Consider the following 23147-nt stretch of genomic DNA (forward strand, 5'->3'; position numbering starts at 1 on the left):
AGATGAAAATAAATCAGGAATTATTATCCACAGGAAATCTGACTTTATACAATTGCCTAAAATGTTTTGATTCCCAAGTCATTGCCTGTAGCTTTACTCCATGCAAATGGTCTAAATATGAAAGTTTTTATTTGTATATATTGAGAGATTCAGTTGATTTTAGTGATATTATATAGTTTCCACAAAATAGTCTGACCAAAAGAGAGTTAAATTCCTTTTGCTAAGATTCACTGAAAATTGTAAGCTCTGTTTCTCTGTCAGTGGGAACTGTGTTAGAAGAAATGAAATTGAACACAGGAGGTAAATAACAAGCTTTACCCATATAGTATCATGGCAGAAACCTTGGGTTTTCCCTTTTGGTGACCTCTCTTTTGAAGAAACAAGAAATACATGATAAATGTTTTTCTTAAATAAATCACAGCTTTGAAAAGTGGTTGATATAGCCTGAAGTTCTATTGGGGAAATAACTAATATGTGTCCCACTGTTTTCGTCTAGCAACTGAATAAGACATACATATATTAGTGCATGTAGGAGATAGAATATGAAATAGACATTTCAAAAAAATATCTATTGTATCTTAATGGAGTAACAAATACAATCATTATCAGACTTGCCTTACATTTTATGTCCAATAAAATTAGTTTCAAAAATATTTGTAAGTATATGTCTCTTTATAGAATTAGAGTTAATAAAGAATGGTAGCAGAGGGACTACAATCATTAAGGTGTGTGTTATTTGAGTATCTGGGAGGATGACTTCTTTTAAATACAATTTCCCCAATATTACATATTGTATTATTGCCTGCTCCTTTCACAAAGCATATAGGGAAGGTACAGTAATTAAAGAATATTTGATACTTGGGATCCCCCTCCAGCTCTGTGGCAAATGTGTATAATGAATTCTAAGCTTTGATATCATGACCACTTCCCCTATTTCTTCAAATGTACATATAGTTTTTTTAATTGAGTTTTGTTTTGTTTTGATTTTTAGAGTGGCGGAGGGGCAGAGGGAGAGGGAGAGAATCTCAAGCAGACTCCCTGCTGAGCGCAGAGCCTAATGCAGGGTTCGATCTCACAACCCTGAGATCATGACCTGAGCAGAAATCAAGAGTCAGACACTTAACCAACTGAACCACCCAGGCACCCCTTAATTGAGGTTTTATTGTAGTTTCACACTCAGTTGTGAGAAATAATATGGAGAGATCTCATGGACCCTTGACCCAAATAACATCTTGCAAAGATATCTCGACTAGGAAACTGACAGTGATGTAGTTCACCAATTTTATTTGGGTTTTACCAGTTTTACATGTACTCATCTGTGTGTGTGTGCATGTGTGTGTGTGTTTAGTTCTATTTGATTTTATTTCATGTGTAGTTTCATGTATCCATCACCACAGACAAAATACAAAACAGTTTCATCACCGCAAGGATCTCTCGTGCTGTCCTTTCATAACCACATCCATGTCTCTCCCATTCCTTCCTACCCCTTATTAAACACTAATCTCTTTTCCATCTTTATAATTTTATTATTTCAAGACACTGTATAAATGGATTTTATCTGTATTTATAGAGTTTTTGAGTGTATTACTTTGTATATTTTCTTAGTAGTTGCCCTGGGTATTGAAATATACATATGTGACTTTACCACAGTAGCAATGGTTTACCACTTTGAGTAGAGTATGGAAAACTTACTTATCTTTGGTCCCTTTGTCCTGCCCACTTTGTACTTGTCTTGAGTATCCTTCTATATTTGTTCAACATTGCATCAGTGATGTTGTAATTTTTGTTTCAACCATCATATAATGAAGACAACAAAGGAGAAGAATACTCTAAATTGGATTTACCCAAGTTTTTGTTCTTCCAGTTGTTCCTTCTTCTTTCCTGATGCTCCAAGATTCCTTTTTTTCTGTTTAAAGAACTTAACTTTTCAACACAGATCTGCTAGAGAAACATATTCTTAGTTTTCCTTCTTCTAAGAATACTTTTATTCCCTCTTGATTCTTGAAGTTTAGTTTCCCTGGATAAGAATTCACTGTTGATAGTTCTTTTCTTTCAGCACCTGAATAATGTACCACTCCTTCTGGCCTCCATAATTGCAAACGAGAATTCTATTGTCATTTAAATTGATAGTCTCTTATAGGTTATATGCCTTTCTGTCTGGCTGCTTTCAAGATTTTTTTCTTTGTCTTTCAGTTTAATTTTGATGTATTTGATATGGACTTTTTTGGGTTTATCATATTTGAGATTGATTTGTCTTAGTGATTCTGTACATCTATTTCTTTAGGCAAATTTGAAGTTTTGGGCCATTATTTCTTCAAATACTCATTCAGTCCCAGTCTCTTTCACCTATTTGGGACTTGTGTGGTACCAATATTAGATATTTGGTTATTGTCCCACAGGTCTGAGGCTCTTTTTTTTTTTTTCCCCAATGTATTTTCTTTCTCTTATTCAAACTGAGTGAATTATATTGCTTTAAGTTTATTGGTTCCATCCTCTATTTCATCCCTACTGAATTATCAAGTCAATCTAGTGAGCTTTTATTTTGGTTATTGTAATTTTGACTTCTGTAATTTTCATCCTATTCTTTTTTTTTATAACTTCTTTACTGAGATTTTCTATTTTTTGTTTCAAGATAATTAGTAATTGATTGCTGAAGTATTTTTATGATGACTTCTTTAAATTATTTCTTAGATAATTACATTTGTTTCAATTCAGTGTTGGTGCTTATTGATTATTTTTGCTCATTCAAGTTATGATTTTACTGGCATTTGGTGTGACCAGTTTTTATCACATCCTGGACATTCTCGCTCCTATGTTAGGAGACTCTGGAGAATCTTCTATTCTAGGAAGCAGTCATCCTGTTTAGGTTTAGCATACAGGTCCTGTCTTACATTTTCAGGTCATGGTTCAACTAACAATTTACTTTTCAAAGCCAAAGGATGCTATTTAGTCAGCTTGAGGTGTCTAGTTCTACTGGGGTTTGAACTGGTCTCCACTGGTGCCACTTAAGGAGGCAGAGGAGCTTCCCCAGGCCAGGCTGCCTGATGATTCTAGCAGGGGTAAGTGGTTCTCTAGCTCATGGGAGATCGCTTTAAGGGTGGGGTACTTGTCAGAGATGGATCACCCCTCCGCCCCTGCAGCCCAATTGATCACTGTCTCTAGGCCTTGAAGGGGAGTCTCCAGCCCAGTGGAGAAAGAGATTGCTTTCCATGGCCACTTGTAGTCAATGATGCTCCCACTTGATTCCCCTTGCAGGTAGCCTAGTCTCTCCCAGAGATACTGGCAGGACTCCCATTTGATATGTGATAAAAAATGAGTCTACCTAGGCCACCTGCTCTTGCTAGGTTGTGGTTGGGAGATGTCAGGCCTCAACTGACTTTTATTATTGGCTGGGGAACCACCGTGTTGCTCCTCAGGTCCCAGTGTCCCTAAACCAGTCCTCTTTCCTCTTTCAGAGTACTCCATTCTTTGCCTTTTGCTTAACTCTGAGCTTTATAGATGTACTTAGTAGGAAATACAATGATAATTAAACTTTTTAATATTTTTCCAAAAATGAATCAAGAGGCTCATGCCAAGAGATCTTCTGTGAAAAAAGAAAAGCCCTGTGATAGAAAAGGTGGTATGAACGAAAGGATATACTAAAAGTATTTAACAGATGTTACAATAGAGGTTCCAATCAATCAGAGCAAATTTAAACATTCACTACCTTACCGGTGTTTTTCAGCTGAAAGTCAGCTCCAGTTTACAGGAAGTTCAACAGGCTTCTCTACTGTAGAGAATATGCTTTTAATATGCTAATGTTCATTGTTGGTCTCTTGGAAGGAATACAGCAATCATAGTTTTCCCAAATTTATCTGTGCATAAAAGTGAAACCTTATGTTTATCGTGTTTTTTGGTACTAGCATTCCATGAAATCCTGTGGAGGAAAGTCATTTGTATCACCACCAACATCTACCTCATCTGAAGTATTGTACTAGATGCAATCATCTAATTAAAAAGTTGTTTCTGAGAACATTAAGGAACACCTAATTCTACTTTGACTTTTTTTTTAAATTTGATAAAATATTTCCATATATTTAAACCTTCCTTTAAACTGTATCAGGAAATAAGATTTAGATGTATGGCCAAAGACCATGTTTCTTGTGTTGTGCTAAAAATATTTAACAGGACTTTTTCTAATGTTGTTATTTGCATTTTCAATATTTTCTCTTTCCAGCTTTAAGGGACAACAGGATTGAGCTGGTTCGAGCTTCCTGGCATGAATTGAGTATCAGCGTCAGTGATGTGTCTCTCTCCGATGAAGGGCAGTACACCTGTTCCTTATTTACAATGCCTGTCAAAACTTCCAAGGCCTATCTCACTGTTCTGGGTAAGTGCAAGAGACTAACACTATGAGAGCACAAGCTAAAGCAACATGATGCAATAACACATATATGTTTTGGGGATCATATTAATAGATAGAGTTTAATCCCTTCTCTGCTACATTATAACAAAAGGCATTTAAAAAACCATTTTGTCACTTTCCCCATTTCAGAAATAGACCAAGGGAGGTGTAAGGATTTGTAGGACTTCTTGAGGGCATGCAGCCATTTTCTTAGCCAGCGACAGACACCAGGTTTCTTGATTTTCAACCAAATTCCTTTGTGTCAAATCATCTATATATTGTATATACGGTGATCCTTTTATAAAGTAGTAGAATAATGAGCAGAGTGAATACAATGTGTCTATGGGGTGGGCCTCCATTTTATTATTGAAGTAATATGTGGGGGCCTTCTCTAATATCTTACAGCTTCCAAATATGACTTTGTGTGTGTGTATTACTGCATTTAAATGACCCTGACATTTCTGTGTCTTCTTTTAGTTTTGTAGATTTTCTAGATTCTTAAATGAAGTACTCTCCATGAAACTTGTAGCTTCGTTGTAGTTTTATTATCTAAATACTGGGCCTTTTCCCCAAAGGTTAGAGTGATACAAAATTTATTACATTCCTAGAGATTCCAAGGAAATCAAGTTGCAGCTAAGAGCTCTCTGTGATTCTGCAGATGTCAGTGGCCCAATCAGCTAAAATTGCTGCAGTTCATTGAAACACACCTGCGTACTGAACAAGTTAGAGGAATTTAAAAGATTGATTTTTTTTTGTTTTGCCCCTAGCTTGCTTTCCTTTTTTGATAGATAAAGGCATCACATTGCATATAAAAGAACTAATGCATGCTGTTCTGTTCAGTAGGAATATTAAAGTTAATCCAGCTAGTGAATTGGTTTTGTACATACCATATGAAATATGTTTCTTTGCAAGTCCCACTGGGACTATTTTATAAAAATCTTCACAAGTTTGCCACTACAGACAAAATATATCCACTAAAATGGAGTATTTCAAGATAACAACTGCCTAAGGTTAATGTATTGTTCTGTAGAGAGCCACCTCGTACCCCAAGAACAGAAAACTGGCTGATTTCAGTTTATTAAATGGTAGTGTGGCATAGACTTAAAAAAAAAAAAAAACACAATATGAATGTGAAAGGAAAAAAAATATTCAACTAATTGGAGCATGTTGACCTGTCATTTATCATTGTTGTTCTTGTTGTTGTTTTTTGTATTTCTCTTATTGATGCTTTCCAACATTCTTACATATTTTTTTCTTTTCAAATTGAATTAAATACTACAATAATCTTCAGTATGCCTTTATTATTGAATAATTTTTAGAAGAAATTTTAATAAACCTCTACTGTGACAAGAGAATATTATTGCCCAAGAAATATGTAATGTTCTATCATTTAAATCACCCATGTACTATCTGTGCATATTAGTTATCTGCTTAGTTATTAGATGATTTGGACTAGAAAAGGAGGTACTACTGGTTAGCATTAAACATAATATGCATCATGCCTCCCAAAACTACTATTGCATTTCTAATACAAATGATATCAAGATATACTTTAGAAGAATCTGAGAAGTAAGTATGGTTGCAATTATTGATGAATCCCTTACTCTAAAATGCATTTCTTAAACATAGTACATAGAGGATAATAGTATCTTTTTAAGCCTTAAGAATTATGAAATCAGGAATGCAAAGTGCTATTTTATTTAAATCACAATTTGCTAAAGAATAAAGAAATGTGCTTTGTGGATTTTTTTCCCCATTGCAAACAATCTACCTTCTTAAATCCTTATACTGATAAATCTTAAGATATTTTGAATGGCTGTTTCTAAGATTTACAAAGAGTATTTTTGCAGGTAAAGCTTTAAAAGCTACTCCGAATTAAATTCATTTTAAATGCCTTCTGGATAATACCCAGACACACATATGCATATATACAGTAGTTCCCCACCCCACCCCCATCCACGATTTCACCTTCCACAGTTGTTACCCATGACCAGCTGTGGTCTGGAAGCAGATGATTCTCCTTCTGACTTATTGTCAGGCCAATAGTAGCCTAATGTTACACCGCAATCCTTACGTCATTCACCTCACTTCCTCTTATCACACAGGCATTTTATCTTCTCACATCCTCACAAGAAGAGGGGTGAGTACAGTACAATATTTTGAGAGACCGCATTCACATGACTTCTATTATAGCATATTGTTATAATTGTTCCATTTTATTATTAGTCATCATTGTTGATTTTTTACTATGCCTAATTTATAAATTAAACTTTATTTTAGGTATATATGTATAGGAGAAAAATATAGTATATATATAGGGTTCTGTACTATCAACAATTTCAGACATCCACTGGGAGTCTTGCACTGTGTCTCCCACAGATAAGGGGGACTACTGAATAGACATGTGTATATGTGTCTGTATATATGTGTATATATATATACACATATATAATATATATTATATACACACGATTTTTATATCTATATACATTATATAGATATTTTAAGCAGCTTATTTTATTATATAACACTTTACTACTTTTGATTGAAGATATTGTCAATTAACAGCCCATTTTAGCTTTGTGAATGTAATAGTCATAAGAATGAATCAGCCCTGAAGATTGATGTTCACGCCATTTACTTAAATTTCAGGTGTTCCTGAGAAGCCTCAAATTAGCGGATTTTCATCACCAGTTATGGAGGGAGACTTGATGCAGCTGACGTGTAAAACATCTGGTAGTAAACCTGCAGCTGATATAAGATGGTTCAAAAATGACAAAGAGATTAAAGGTAAAGAATGGGGAAAGGTCCCCAAGTCAAAATTGATGTGCTGAAACTAGAATGAAGTGTTCAATGCAGGGCATTTTACATTTTCTTTTTTTAAACCACAGTCACTTTCTGATTAAGTGTAATTTAAACCAGATTTACACATTTCTTAAATTCGGTAATTCTACAAGGTATATTAACATAATCTCTGCATGTCCCATTTTTCTCATGTCTAAGAAACTAAAAATAATATATACTTCATGGAAAAGTTGGAAAAATAAATGAGTTAATGTAAAAAAACACATAGATTCATGCTTGGCAAGAATGAGCACTAAGTACACATTATGTATTATTATTTCCAAACTCTTTTATAGTATTTAGATTACAGACAGAGAAATTTTATGAATTATGTCTTCAATTTGTTGGCTTATGGAATTATAAAGTTCTAAGAACAAAATTGGCTAAACATCAATAAATTGATTCCTAGTATTTCTCACAGAGGGCAAAAAATAAATTCATCTCAGTAAAAATGCACAGTAGTTTAAATATTAAGTATAGCTCTGCTCTTACTTCATGCACTTACATTTAAACAACTAAACGCACACACACATCCTTTAGATGGGAAATAAGTTTATAGGGGAGATGCCTAGGGAGGTTAGTAGTGATTTCTGTTTGTTTCTTTTTATTTTTTGTTTTTTTTTTTAATTTTTTTAACCTCACATACAGATATCTTGGACCTGATGTCAGATGCACATTAAAATCCAACAATTGTTTATGATTGTTAAAAATGTTCCCTATGTGCATAGTAGTGATGTATTATTCTCAAGGTAACCTGATAGGAGATAGGTTTATGCAAACCATTCTAATTATCTTAACTTCTAATTCAAATATCTTATGTTAGATTAATAATAGTTCTTATCAATGGGCATATAGGTCCAACAGAAATGATAATACAATATAGGATTATAAGATATAAATAATATAATACAGGATTAAACCTATTACTGAGAAATTATAGGTTTATGATCCATTCAATTATTCTCTCTTCTATTTTAATTACTCTTTCTGTATATTTTTCCCCAAACAAGGACTTATCTGCAATTTATCCCTAATCATTACTTTTGTTACAAATCTTCTATTAAATACATTTTATTAAACAAAATTTGGAGAAATACAAGCCCCCAAGACACAAGTTAGACATGTTGCTATGCTAAGTTAAACTTTTAGGTTAGTATTTAACCTGATCATATACACTGCCAGGGCTCAGTAATACCCATTCTAATTCTGCCTTTAGGACATGTTTGTTTGGGCATGTCTGGACTTGGTTAGATCTTTGCTAAATGGACTCTCTACACGGCTTCCAGAGTCTGCCATATTATGATAAGCATCTGATCCAGCCACTTTTTCTATTTAAGCACTTCTGATCAAAAGCACTAACCTGTAGAATAGATTTTAAATCCGACTTCCTTGGCCTATGAGAAAGCTCCAGTTAGTGAATTCTTACACATCACATTTGTCTTTCTGTGTGAGTGCTATGGTTTATGCTCAAATGTTCTTAAGTACTCTCCTTCAATTGTTTTATTATCCACATTAATTCTGACGTATCTTGTTGCTCTCAATTTCTTAGCATTTTGTGTTTCAAGGGTTTGTCTCATCTTCCCAGGGAAGTCAGAGACTAGCATACTAGGTACTTCATTAATATTGATTGATTGCTTTTTAATATTGTATCTTTATGTTCTCTGTACCAGTGTGGTCACCAAACAGGAGCATTATGATTTCCCATTTGGAGAATGGAGAAATTTGGAGAATTTGGAGAAATACAAGCCCCCAAGACACAAGTTAGACATGTTGCTATGCTCATAATGTACTCATATTTTAGAATATACCTTATTTTTTGACAAATTTGGCTTCTGCTCTGAATGCCAAACAGATTCAATTCTATCCTAGGTAAGGGAAAGACTTCTGTTTATATGTAAAAACATAAAAAGCTTGATCCTATAAACACCATACTTGAAAATCATCTAAGTCAAGACTAGAAAAAAAAAAAAATCAAGATGAACCATATACAGAATCAGCATATGGTTCTGTGCGCCACTCAGAAGTAGTGAGGCCTTTTTTATCTCTGCATTCTCTGATGTGTGGCCATTGAAAGAGTACTCATTATCCCTAAACGTGCGTTCATTTACATAGCTTTTTTTTTATATAACTCTTCTTTTGCATGTTGATATAGTTTGTCTTCACAATTATATGGTGAACTTCCTGAGTGCATTCAACTATTTTTATAAGGGTATATGCAAATATGCTGTGTGCAGTACTCTGCACCGAATACACATTCATAACTCTTACTGTCCTCTAGAAATGCTAAGTGAGGGGCACCTGGGTGGCTCAGTCGTTAAGCGTCTGCCTTCGGCTCAGGTCATGATCCCAGGGTCCTGGGATCGAGCCCCGCATCGGGCTCCCTGCTCGGCGGGAAGCCTGCTTCTCCCTCTCCCACTCCCCCTACTTGTGTTCCCTCTCTCGCTGTTGCTCTCTCTGTGTCAAATAAATAAAATCTTTAAAAAAAAAAGAAATGCTAAGTGAAAGTTCACTCTAAAATCCCTCAGCAAACACTCCTCACAGAAAGGAATGTTCCATCCTTATCTTGCACTCTTTTCAAAGATCAAAATTTGACTTCCTATTACCATTTAACAATTTTTACTATAATATCACTTGACGCTTTTTAAAAAGATAGTCCCTAGTGTAAAGCAATGAGAAAAGATAAGCTAATCAAATCAAATTAAAGTCAATTGAATAAGAAATTGTTAAAATGCTTCCCAATTACTCAGAGTTCTATCATGCATGAGTGAAGATCCAGATGAAGAAAACAAGAACCTTGACCTGGAGATGTTTAAGATGTCTTTGGGGTGATAAACAAGTTATGGAGAATATTTTCCTCTAAAGAAGAATGTATAACTGATGTAAATCCCAGTTTTTACAGTCAAGGGAAAAGATTATTTTTATTATGTTTTAACTAAGCATTGGCCAGTTAAGTTAACTGACCAATGTGTTAAGTTTCAGACTCTGTATAATGGATGTATGGACCTTCAGTGCAACTTCTGACTTCAGGATGAGTTCATTTTTCTGTTTGTTCTCTTTTTCCTCCATCACTACCTAACATATGAATTTAATTTCCAAGTTTCTGGGTAAAAGTTGTTTGAAAGTCCTAGAGATCACATTTTCTTGGCCAGGACATTTCCATATTAGATTCTGGATCACTGGTTCTCAAACTTGAGCAGACATCATCACCTACAGTGCCTGTTAAATCTCAGATTATAGGGCCCTGACCCCAGAGTTTCTGATGGAGTAGGTCTCAGTTGGAGCCTGAGAACATACATTTTCAGCACTGTGTCACATGTGTGAGTGATGCTGATGCTCCTGTTTGGTGACCACACTGGTACAGAGAACATAAAGTTGAGAAGCATCAACAACTTCTATAAAAGTCTTGCCTCTGTCTCTGAACTTTACAATACTCACCAGTATATGAGAAAACTAATGTTTGCCTCAAAGTACTGTTGCAAGGATTTTGTTTGAGCCAATATATATAAAGTGTTTTCACAGTATGAGGAATCACTAAAAACACCTTAGATATTATTATTATTATTACTATTATTATTATCATTACTATCTTCAGCAAACCCATGATTAATGAGTTGTAACAATCCCTGAATTAGTCCTAGAAATATAAACAAGTAAAACAACATTCCTTCCAGGTATTCACATATCGGGGCTGGACATATAAGATTTAACAAGTATCATAATAGATAACATGATCTGGCTATCAATTTTGTACAAGAAAAGAAGCAGAGAGCAGCCCTACTTTGTGGGAGAGGTAAAGACTTCACAATTCACTGATGAATGTAGGCATTCAGTAAGTAGCTGTTAAATAAATACGTGGATCTTAAACAACGAATCAAATCCATCATATGGGTTATGGGTACAAGTAGGTAGTAGAGCATTCTAAGGAAAGAAACTGTGTATTTGTGCAGAGTAAAAGCATGTTTGAGGTAACCATGGAACTCTCTGTGTGATATAGATGTGAGAGGTAAACAGGAAGGCCAGGGCCAATTAAGTCTTGGAAGATCTTTTATTTCATATTAAGGGGTTTTTAATTTATTCTGTAAGCAATGGTTGAGACTTTTTCTTTCTATAAGCTTTAAAGAGTAGAACGAAACATAATTTTCATCTACCCTTCCCCTCCTCCTCCTCCTCCTCCACCATGAGTCTAACACAGAAATCCCTTTGGTGCCTTTGGATAGCTCTGTATTCAAAACCATGGGTGGCTGGGCGCCTGGGTGGCTCAGTTGGTTAAGCGACTGCCTTCGGCTCAGGTCATGATCCTGGAGTCCCTGGATCGAGTCCCGCATCGGGCTCCCTGCTCAGCAGGGAGTCTGCTTCTCCCTCTGACCCTCCTCCCTCTCATGCTCTCTGTCTCTCATTCTCTCTCTCTCAAATAAATAAATAAAATCTTTAAAAAAAAAAAAAAAAAAAAAACCATGGGTGGTTTCACTGCAGCTTTTAATTTTCTGTGTAGCAAGGAAGTCTGAATATTTGCTATTTAGTGTGGGAAAAAGATGAACATTGCCTTTTTAAATTTACCATCTCCCTGAGAACTTATGTTTTATAAACTTTGTAAACTTTTATAAACTGTATTTTTTTGTTTCATGTGTAAGATTATTTATTTGTAGTTTGAGCAGTTACTCTCATAAAATCTTAAGATTTCTTTTCCAGCTAACTAGCTTTTATAATTAAGGTGTTAGGCAGAATTCCATGACAACCCTCAGTGACCCACATCCTTCTATAGTGTATGTGATATCACTTCCTTGATCATGTTGCCTTATATGGCAAAAAGGATTTTGCAGATATAATTATATGTCCCTTTTGAGTTCATCAAAGGAAGATTGTCAAGGGCAAACCTGATATAATGAGGTGAGAGCTTTGTGAAAGAATGAAGTGTCAGAGAGACATTCTTCTCCTGGCCTGGAAGAAAGTAAACAGCAATCTGGTGAACTGTCTATGGGGGCCGGGTGGCGAAGAGCTGTGGGTGACCTCTAGCTCCTGAAAGCAGTTCCTGAGTGACAGCTAGTGAACAAATGGGCACCTCAGACATACAGCCTCAAAGGAAATAAATTTACCAACAACCAGTAAACTTGAAGAAGACCCTAAAACTCAGATGGGAATCATAGCTCCAGCCAATACCTTGAATTTAGCCTGGTGACACTGACAAGAGGACCAGGCTAAGCCTTCTCTGGACTCCTAATCCATATAAATTGGGACAGAATAGATGTGTGTTGTGTTGCTTTAAGCCATTAAGCTTATGATAATTTGTTTTGTAACAATAACAGAAAACTGAGATCTAGAGAAGCGGAGTAATTTCTCATGGTCATACATCTGGCAAAGACTGCACTTGAGTATTCTAAGACCCAGCACTTGAGTTTAGGGAGAGAGCTGAGGGCTGGGAGAGTATTTAAGCGATGTTTCAGGCATGACCTAATAAGGCACTGACCTAATGGATAAAATGGAATTTTTAGTTGGAATAGAATGGAATTTTTTTTTAAAAAGGATGGATTTGAAAGAGAAGACAAACTTCAGATGAACTTGGTGAATGATTCTGAGAGATGAAATAAAAACAAAGGTCAAAGATAATATAACTTCAATGTTTGAGTGACTCGAGTAATGAACATATGGAAATAAGAGAGGCATTAGGAAAAATTAGTTCAGAAATAAATGATTATGTTTATTCAATATTTATTAAAATATTGAAGTTGAAGTAACTATGTAGAATTTAAAAGTTAAGCTTACTAGGTTTTTGGAGTTAGGGGACTTATGCCTAGGAAAGGGATTTTGGCCATACAAAGGTTTATCATCTCACAATGAGGGACATTTTAGTTTTAGCCTTTTAAAACAGTCATAGCTTTTCATGTGTGCAGTACTTCCTCCCTACCCTCAGAATTATGCCATGAAGGATGCGCATATCCAGCAAAGCCTGACTTTGTGGTGAGTCACTGAAGCTTGTTGGTACCTAATAGTATTGCCTATATTCTACCAGTGTTATTTACTTACTATACACTGTGTGTTTCAAATGTTTGGCCATCAGGCTTAAGTTGACTTGAGCTGTGTTTCCCCGTGTGAACAGGGTTTTTGACATATACTATCATGTCAATCAAAAATAATGCAACAGCTCATTTTCAAGTTGGCTAAATGTAGTGTAATTTTACTGTAAAACTACGTAGTAAATAATTTTTCAGCATTTGGAAGCACGAGAGTGAATTTCTGAATGCTGTGTTTCTCAAAAAATAACCTTCAGACTGCCTGGATTAGAATCACCTGAGGTGCTAGTTAAAAAAATGCCTATTCCTGGTCTCAATGCAGACTTTTTAAATTAGAATTCCTGGATGTTAGACCTGGAAATCCTATTTATTAAGTACCTCTGGTGATCCTTAGCTCACTATTTTTTGAGAATGCACAGGATTAGAGACCACAAAGCCAAGTATTAGTAGATACTCAAGGAAACAAAGGAAAGGGGTTCCAATCTACTAAATTTAGAAAATAATTCTTTTTTTTTAAAGATTTTATTTATTTATTTGACTGAGAGAGAGAGAGAGAGAGAGTGAGAAAGAGAGAGCACAAGCAGGGGGAGAGGCAGAGGGAGAGGGAGAAGCAGACTCCCTGCCGAGCAGGAAGCCCAATACGGGGCTCGATCCCAGGACCCCAGGACCATGACCTGAACCGAAGGCAGACGCTTGACTGACTGAGCCACCCAGGTGCCCCTAGAAATTAATTCTTAATATTCCATGTACATTATGAGTCTGTTCTTACAAGGAAATTCTGTAAAACTGAGTCAAAATATACTTTAACATTTTCACATTTCTGAAAATCAGTGCAAAAATTCCTTTAGCCAACATCTTAGCAGTATTCTTTGACCACATAATTGTTTTTGTTTCATGTTTTTTTGTTGTTGTTGTTTTGTATTGAGGTCTATGAAATCTACTTTGAAAAATGGTAGATTATATATTTAATTTACATATTCTGTTTGGTGTTGCAAAACTAGATACGGGCTAATGCTGTCCAGGCTAATGCTTCATTTGACTTCAGTTTTACAAAACTGTAATTTGAGAGAAATATTAACATGTAATACAGGGATTGTGAACTCTCTAAAGCTAAACATAAAAGAAAATAAAAAGGAAAGACTTGTGTCCACGGAATTTAAAGTCCCTTTGTCATGTATGATAAGGATTTACCAAAAGTATTAATATTTAAATTTGCATGCCATAAATCCATGATTTTTCATGTTGCTTATACTTACCACTTTGGAAATGTCCTTGCCATTTAAATCTGGTTCATGCTGGACACATATTAGAGGAGAAAAGAAAATAGCAGTAACAATACCTGTATGTCGTGTATGTGTGAGACAACATGGACAATCTGGAAGTTTCTGAATGCTGTGAAATATATTCCCTCAAGATGCTGCAGTCCACACTATGAGATACGTAAGACATCTTATGGAAAAAGATAAAGCAAATGTTTCATGTGAATGTGAATGTTTGAAGAAAGCAAATAATCCCCAAAAAACATTAAGAAACTTTCTTTTTAAAAGTTTTTTTTTTATTTTTTTAAACCAGCTTTATTGAGATATAATAAATAGAAAATAATATTACATATTTGAAGTGGACAGCTTGGTATATTTTCACATTTGTTTATAGTGATGAAATCTCACCACAATCAAGATAATGAACATATTCATCATCTACAAACTCATACTCCTTTATAATCCTGTCCTCCTGACCTTCTCTGCCCTCTCCCCATTGCATGCTCAAATCAGAACCACTGTTCTGATTTATGTCATTATAGATTAGTATGCATTTTCTAGAATTTTATATAAATAGACTCATTTAAGATTCTTTTTCTTCTGATTTTTCTCAGCATAAATATTTTCAGATTCATACATGTTGTTCCATATATAAACATCGTTCCTATTTATTGCTGATACGTATTCTATTGTTTGGATCTATACTATAATTTGTTCATCCATTTACCTGGTGACAGACATTTGGGTTGTTTATAGTGTGTGGCCATGACAATTAATCAGTCATGAACATTTGTGTAAAAGTATATATATATATATATATATATATATATATATACACACACACACATATATACACACATATATGTATATATATACACATATTTCATTTCTCTTGGAAATGACTAGGACCAGAATGACAGGGTCATATGGCAGACCTATGTTCAATTTTTAAAAACATTTCCAAACTACCTTCCAAAATTGTTGTACTACTTCATGAAGTCCAACCTTTTTATTTTATCATTATTTATTTATCATGCTTTGGTATTATATACATGATATTTTTGCCTAACCCAAGACCATAAAGAATGACTTCCATAAATTTCATATGTTTAGGTTTTAGATGTATTTTGAGTTGTTTTGTATTTTCAATGCCTTTATCTTTTATTTCTCTCAGCTGTATTATTTCTAGGTCAATTTTGATTGATTGATTGATCTCATTATAGATAGCATTTTTCTGCTTCTTTGAATGTAGTTTTTGATTGGATTCCAGACATTGTGAATTTTACCTTTTTGGTGCTGAATATTCTCACATCTCTATAAGTATTATTATGCTTCTTTCTGGTTAAGTTGCTTAGAAAGAGTTTAATCCTTTTAGAGTTTTTAAAAAAATTCTTAGGCAAGATCAGAGCAGTATTTATTCCAGGAATTATTGTTTTCTCATTATTAAGGTAAAAATCCTTCTGAGTGACCACAGTGCCAGCTATGAGGTTTTTCAGTCAAGTTGGTTAGAACCGGCACTATTCCCAGCTCTGTGTGAGCATCATGTACTATTTCCTCTAATCCTTTTAGCTGGTTCTTGCCCCAGCTGATCAGTGCTTCCTTTGCGAACACTGGATGAGACACTGAAGATGTCTGGAGTTCTCTCTAGGTGCAACTCTCTCTTTTCTCTTTTTTAATTTTCTTCCCTGCCAACTTTAAATAATTGAATAATACTTTTATTTAATGGCGGTGTGTTTAAGTGTGTCTGTTTACTTGTTTGTTTTAAGGTGATATAATGCATTTAAGAAGCTATACATGAAGAAAAGTGAAATGTATCCAAATTCACTTTGACAGAATGTTTGATTTTTTTTTAAAGATTTTATTTATTTATTTGACAGAGAGAGACACACAGAGAGAGGGAACACAAGCAGGGGGAGTGGGAGAGGGAGAAGCAGGCTTCCCGAGGAGCAGGGAGCCTGATGCGGGGCTCGATCCCAGGACCCTGGGACCATGACCTGAGCCGAAGGCAGATGCTTAACGACTGAGCCACGCAGGCGCCCAAAATGTTTGATTGTTTTTGAAGTGACACTCACTCTTACTTTATAAGCAGTGTGCTGGGGGAGTGGTGGCCGCCCCTGGTTTTCTTGACTTGCCTATCTGGCTTGAAATGTCTACTTTATGAGTGAACTAGGGCAAGACCTATGAAGGTCTTTGTATTCTTGGCCTATGAGTCTGGACTGGGTAGAGAAAGAGGGCCTCAGCTTCTCAACCACACTCACTTGGAATTGGGTCTCTGCAACCAAGAGCAGGAGTGAGGGGGATACCGGAGTGAGGCTTCCTGGCTCTCCTGTGAAAATATTGTAGCCTTTGAAAGGTCGCTGGTGGGGAGGAGGGGCCCCATCTTCTTGGTTACATGCACCAGGAGGCAAGGTTCCCTTGTGCTGAGTTGGAGGTGGGGTGAAGGTAGGGACCAGGTCATGTCTTAAGTACCACAGACCCTTTTGTTCTTACTAAGATTTAATAGATTTTCTTGAATAATTGTTTCTTAATTTGCTGTATACTATTAGCACATTTTTTAAGAGAATATAAATGTGTGTGTATTTAAATAATTTTCACTAGTTCTGGTTGTTTCACTGGGAAGGGAGTCTACAGAGTCCCTTATGCTGATATTATGGAAGTCACCCTCTGATTTCTTTTTTATATTCATGTCTTTTTACAATGTTGACTCATAAATTATTCTAATATATCACCTTTCATTCCTTTATTTATTCTTATAAATTGTTTTATCTCTCATTTCCTGCATTTTTTAACAGAAGAAAACTCTATTTCTCTTCTTGACCATTTTATATTAGAAATTTATTTCTTAAAAAAAAAGAAATTTATTTCTTGCCTTTATAGGAGATGAAACTATTTCATAATTTCCCTTTTCCTGGTAGTTATAAGTAATTTTTAAATATGTTCTTTTTTTATGAACTTTATATGAAATGATCATGTATGAATTTTAAGAAGCAATTTAATACTTTGATATATTTTTAATTCAGTTATTTTTTAATTAGTCTTTTTTTTTTAAGATTTATTTATTTTAGAGAGAGACAGCATGCAAATGGGGGGAGGGTCAGTCTCACAACTGGGACATCACGACCTAAGTCAAAAACAAGAGTTGGACGCTTTACCAACTGAGCCACCCAGGCACCCCTTTAGTTAGTCTTTTTAAAAATTATATTGTCCATCTCCTTTCTTCCCCTTTTTTATATACAGTTAAGTATATCTGAGCTCTCACCTTTAGGAAGTTCTGATACATGGAACTCTGATCTAGTTGGGCTGCACTTAGGATTGCTATGCTTAAAGAAAATAGTGAAAGGAAGAACTGAAAGGCAAATACAGGGTAAATATAATTCTGAGTAAAAGAAAAGAAGTGACAATCAATAGTAATCAATGAGAGTGGAAAAAGGTAATAAAACAGTAGAACTGCATCAGATAAAGATTATGTATTTATATTTAGTTTGTCTGATTCCCAGTCTTTGATGATCTATCTCCAGCTTCTGTACTCTTCCAAAACAGAAACTGCTCACTTATTCAGAGGTTAGACCAACATCTTCAGTTTTTCGGGAGAGTGATGATAGGAGGATTTATTTATTTTATTATTTTATTTTATTTTATTTTTTTATTATTGTATTGTATTGTATTGTATTTATTTTATTTTATTTATTTGAGAGAGAGCACAAGCAAGGGGAGGAGCAGAGGGAGACAGGGAAGCAGGCTCCCCGCTCAGCTCCTGAACATGGACATAAGGCTGATCCCAGGACCCTGGGATCATGACCTGAGCCAAAGTCAGATGCTTGACCAACTGAGCCACCCAGGCGCCCTGATAAGAGGCTTTAAAAAGAAGTCCACTACAAAGAAAAACGGTAACAAATTGACAACTGCCCACAAGTTATACACGTTGACATGGAATGAGTCTACTCACTAGACTAAGGAAAGGAATGCTTTACTTGACTGAATATGGCCATTATTTTAATTGATTAAGAACAGACTTAATAAGCATCTATGATGTTCCAGACCCTGTCCTAGATGCTGGATATGAGAATTATGCAGAAGTATAACAATGAAGAATATTTGGGTAAAAAAGAAAGAAGAGAGATAAGAAGGGAGAGGAGTAATGGAAGAGAAACAAAAAAAGATAGAAAGAAAGCAAGAGAGAAACAAAATTAAAATTCCCAATTATCCTTTATTTTATGAATAAATGAATTATATTGGACCTTGTGAACATCCTGGTGGATAATTGGAATTTAAAAATGATATGTTGCTCAGAAAACAATATAACCTGTTGAAAACTGATCAACAGAACTATTGTAGTACATGGTACAGAGAAACATTATAACATTCAGAAAGCTAATTCCTCAACACAGAGGTTTTAATGATGCAAATGATTCACTTTCACAATAAGTACATATGGGGCAGGCTGATTTTTCCTGCGTGTGCTCAATGCTGCAAGAGGCCAGAAAATACATTGTTTGATGACTGGAGAATGGCATCACCCTAGCTGTCTCAGGGGAGTCACACTTGCTTGCTGCTTACAGAATTTACTCAAATGGATAGATAGTTTTATTTTCTTATAGAGTTTACTCTAATGCATGAGCTTTAAAATTTTTTTCTGCCATCTTTTATCATCTTTTTTGGGCCTGCAATAAAACACCTTTTAAAATAGAAAATAGAAGAGATCTTTCAGTTTTCAATAGAAGGACACTATAACCGACACAAATATAGTGAGTACCCTGAGGCATCAGACTTAGAGTCAGGTCATTTTTTTTTCAGTCAGATGGTGTAATCTTTTTGATTCAGCTAAATAAATAAATAAATAAAATAAAATAAAATAAAATAAAAAAAACATGGTGCACTTGGGGCGCCTGGGTGGCTCAGTCGTTAAGCGTCTGCCTTCGGCTCAGGTCGTGATCCCAGGGTCCTGGGATCGAGCCCCACATCGGGCTCCCTGCACTGTGGGGAAGCCTGCTTCTCCCTCTCCTACTCCCCCTGCTTGTGTTCCCTCTCTCGCTATGTCTCTCTCTGTCAAATAAATAAATAAAATCTTTAAAAAAAAAACAAAAAAACATGGTGCACAAAATACAAAATCTGTTCTTAGAAAGTGCTACAAGTGAAAGTTGACTTCTCATGTCCAAACTTTTGGTTAATGGCACTGAGGTTCACTCAATCTACTCTCAGGTGATGAGAGGTTATTATAAGGTTTTACTGACCATGGCCAAGTGAAAGGAACATGAGGGAACCTAGTTACAGCCATAACGTTATTCCCTGGATATAAAGAGTTCACTGATTGGCTTCATAGTGATTTAGCTCCTTTCTGTCTATAGTTGCCACCAGCTATCTGCTCCTTCCTCTATTTTGCACACCTTTTCCCTATCGCATGAATTCTGTTCTCATAAGATTGGCTAAATCATGGCTTTCCTAGGACAAGCTGTGGGATGTATGTATGCATGCATGCTCAAGCACGTGTTTTTAACTTCAAATTTTTTTTTGAAATCTTCAAGGTTTTAAATCATGTTAAGATATATGATAGAGAATCAGAAACAAACTAGTTTAATTACATTACTTATGCTTGGGGATAAAGCCTCATGCTTGTCACCCTGGATGTTAGTCACCCCAGACTCAGATACCTCTTCATGTTTAATCATACTTGGCTTGAGGCACGTGCTACAGAACATGGCAATTAATAGGCAAGGAATGTCTACAAAATAAATTAGATAGGAGTGAAATTTATTATTAAAAGGCAAACCTGGTTATGGCAAACACTATGAATTCACATTCAGTAAGTATAGGTGCTATAGAAGATTATAACTTATGTTCACATTTTGATAAAATTTTTAGATTTTATGACTCTACTTCCATTAGATATAAAATAATAAGGAGTCCCTAATAAAACATTTTGGTCTGGGATTAGATTTGTGGAAGACTATTATTTCTTCCCCTACCTACCTCTTTTTTGGAGTTTTGTATTTATGAATAACAGGTGGAATGTAAACTAAGCCCAAATTGCCCAAGATACATTTCACAAACTCTGCAGGATATACCTCACAGCTCAGGAACATGCTGTGTAAGTCAGAAAGAGGAAAACTTTGTTGAAACTGACAAATGCTATATTTTAGTTCATTATATTAGTATTGCAGAAATAAGTAATATTCATACTGCTGCCAATTATTCAAAGACCATGATAATAATAAAAAGAAGATTTTCTTGAAGACAAGCTAATCTCTATCTTGGTTCTCACAACATTATTAACTAATGTTCTCAGTAACCATTTTTCTCTAGAATAGTCTATCTCCCATACTCCTTTCTTTCTTTTTTTTTTTTTTAAAGATTTTATTTATTTATTTGACAGAGAGAGAGATAGTGAGAGCAGGAACACAAGCAGGGGGAATGGGAGAGGGAGAAGCAGGCTTCCTGCAGAGCAGGGAGCCCGATGCGGGGCTCGATCCCAGGACCTGGAATCATGACCTGAGCCGAAGGCAGATGCTTAACAACTGAGCCACCCAGGCGCCCTCCCATACTCCTTTCAAAAGATACATCTGATGGGGTGAGGACCAGAGAAAAGATCTGGTATTGTTAATTCTTAAACTGTTATTCTCTGGTATTTTGAACATACCAATAGTTTTTAAAATATTTAAATAATATGTTTACATATCTGTCTACTTCACCAGACAGGGATTTATTTCCTCACCTAACTTTTTATATGTAGAATCTGACATGGTGTCAAGCACATGGTAAAAGCTCAAGGTTTTTATCCAGCGAATAAATGAATCACTTGTGTTAAAGTGGTCTCAGACTTTACCTTAATAATTTTTAGAGGTGGTGACTTTTTTACTGGATACTCTCTTGGAATAAGCAAACTAGTTCTAAATATTCTTCTAAGGTACAGGAAACTAAATACAGAGTTGAATAAATATTAATATAGAATTAATTATAGAATCAGTCATTTGAGTGAAAGTGACCTAAGACTTTACCTCGATAATTTTCAAAGGAGATGACTCTACTCCTTATTGATTGTTTTACTGGACTCAGCAATATAGTTCTAAGGTATTAAATCTTAATATATACTTGAATGTTCCTGAGCCATTAAACAATGATCGAACTAGGTCCAGTTTTTGTTTTGTTTTGTTTTGTTGTTGTTTTTGTTTTTGTTTTAAGGAGAGGGACTCTTACAACTCATTATGTGCTAGAAGGATTTGCATTAATAAAAAAAACCCACTGATTAACATAAAAGGTGATGATACTGAATTTGGAACAACAGCTAAATTAGTAAAGAAAATAAAATGAAACCCAAAGTGAGATTAGCAAGTGAATTCTTTTCATAAAGTCTTTCACATTTGCTAATGGTGGGTGACAAACTTTGTTAGTACTTTTAGCTACTACAAAGAGAAAGACATGATCAGTTAATTATTATGTCCACAAAACAGTGTATGAAATAGGTCTAACTTTTTCTGGTACTGAGAGTCAAGAGACAAAGAGAATTCCTCTCTGAATCCACATGTTGCAGACAAATGTGTATGTGTTGAACGGAGTCAGGATACATATAACAAGATCCATACAGCATGTATTTGTAGTACATTTCATTTCAGACCTATGGGATGACACGTAAGAGACACCTGATCGAAGAATAACATTCTGTCTGAAAAAATTGAAAGAGGTTTTAGAATATTTAGATAAAGTATCTCCTCTTCATCAAGCATCCATAAATATTATTACACTCATTTGAACATTTGAAACCTACTAACAAGAACTGAGTTTCAGTAAAATTCCATGCCAAGTAAAATAGTTATTTTGTGTGCTGGTTAATGGTAGAACCATAGCTTTAAAAACCAGGATGACACTGGCACCTCTAGTAAACAGGGAGCATTATGAGAAGAATCTACAGAAATCTCCCTCTTTCTGGTTGGAGTTGTTCTGGAAGGAGCACTCATTGGCAAAAATGAGATTTGCCTCATGAATCTGTTTTGAAGTCTTCTCCAGTGAACGAATGAAAATGGTTACCAGACTTACAGTTCTACCATATAAGACGTGACCTCAATATTTTTCTTTTGGAGAAAGTTTAAAGCAGAAACAAAATACTTACCTTGAATATTAAAGAAAGATGCTTTGTAAAATACTTTTTGAACCCTTAACCTTAAGAGAAAAAAAATTAAAGTACTGGCATTCCTTTCAAGACAAACTGGTTTTAAAATACACATCTAAGGGAAGCCTGTGTGGCACGTGGGTTACACAGCTGACTCTTGGTTTCGGCTCAGGTCACAATCTCAGGGTCAGGAGATCCATGCTCAAGGCAGAGTCTGCTTAAGTTTCTCTCTCCCTCTTCCTCTGACCCTCCCCCCACATTCTCTCTTGCACACGCATTCTCTCTCTCTCTCTCAAATAAATAAATATATTTTTTTAATTTTATTATGTTATGTTAGTCACCATACAGTACATCATTAGTTTTTGATGTAGTGTTCCATGATTCATTGTTTGTGTATAACACCCAGTGCTCCTTTCAGTAATGGCCTCCTTAATACCCATCACCAGACTAACCTATCCCCCCACCCCCTCCCCTCTAAAACCCTCACTTTGTTTCTCATAGTCCAGTTTCTCATGGTTCATCTCCTCCAATTTCCCCCTCTTCATTTTTCC

The 23147-nt window shown here is 35.3% G+C and overlaps 1 protein-coding gene across 3 annotated transcripts in view; it reads left to right on the plus strand.

Annotated features, from left to right (window-relative positions):
- The window catches only part of CADM2 (cell adhesion molecule 2), a 1094969-nt gene that overhangs the window by 913988 nt on the left and 157834 nt on the right, over positions 1 to 23147 (plus strand). For all 3 annotated transcript variants that reach the window (XM_078059557.1, XM_078059594.1, XM_078059635.1), the window contains 2 exons: positions 4217 to 4369; positions 7037 to 7174. In XM_078059557.1, coding sequence (XP_077915683.1) covers positions 4217 to 4369; positions 7037 to 7174 — 291 coding nt within the window. The remainder of the gene's footprint in view (positions 1 to 4216; positions 4370 to 7036; positions 7175 to 23147) is intronic.

Source organism: Halichoerus grypus, chromosome 1 (genome assembly GCF_964656455.1).
Source record: "Halichoerus grypus chromosome 1, mHalGry1.hap1.1, whole genome shotgun sequence".
Taxonomy (NCBI): Eukaryota; Metazoa; Chordata; class Mammalia; order Carnivora; family Phocidae; genus Halichoerus; species Halichoerus grypus.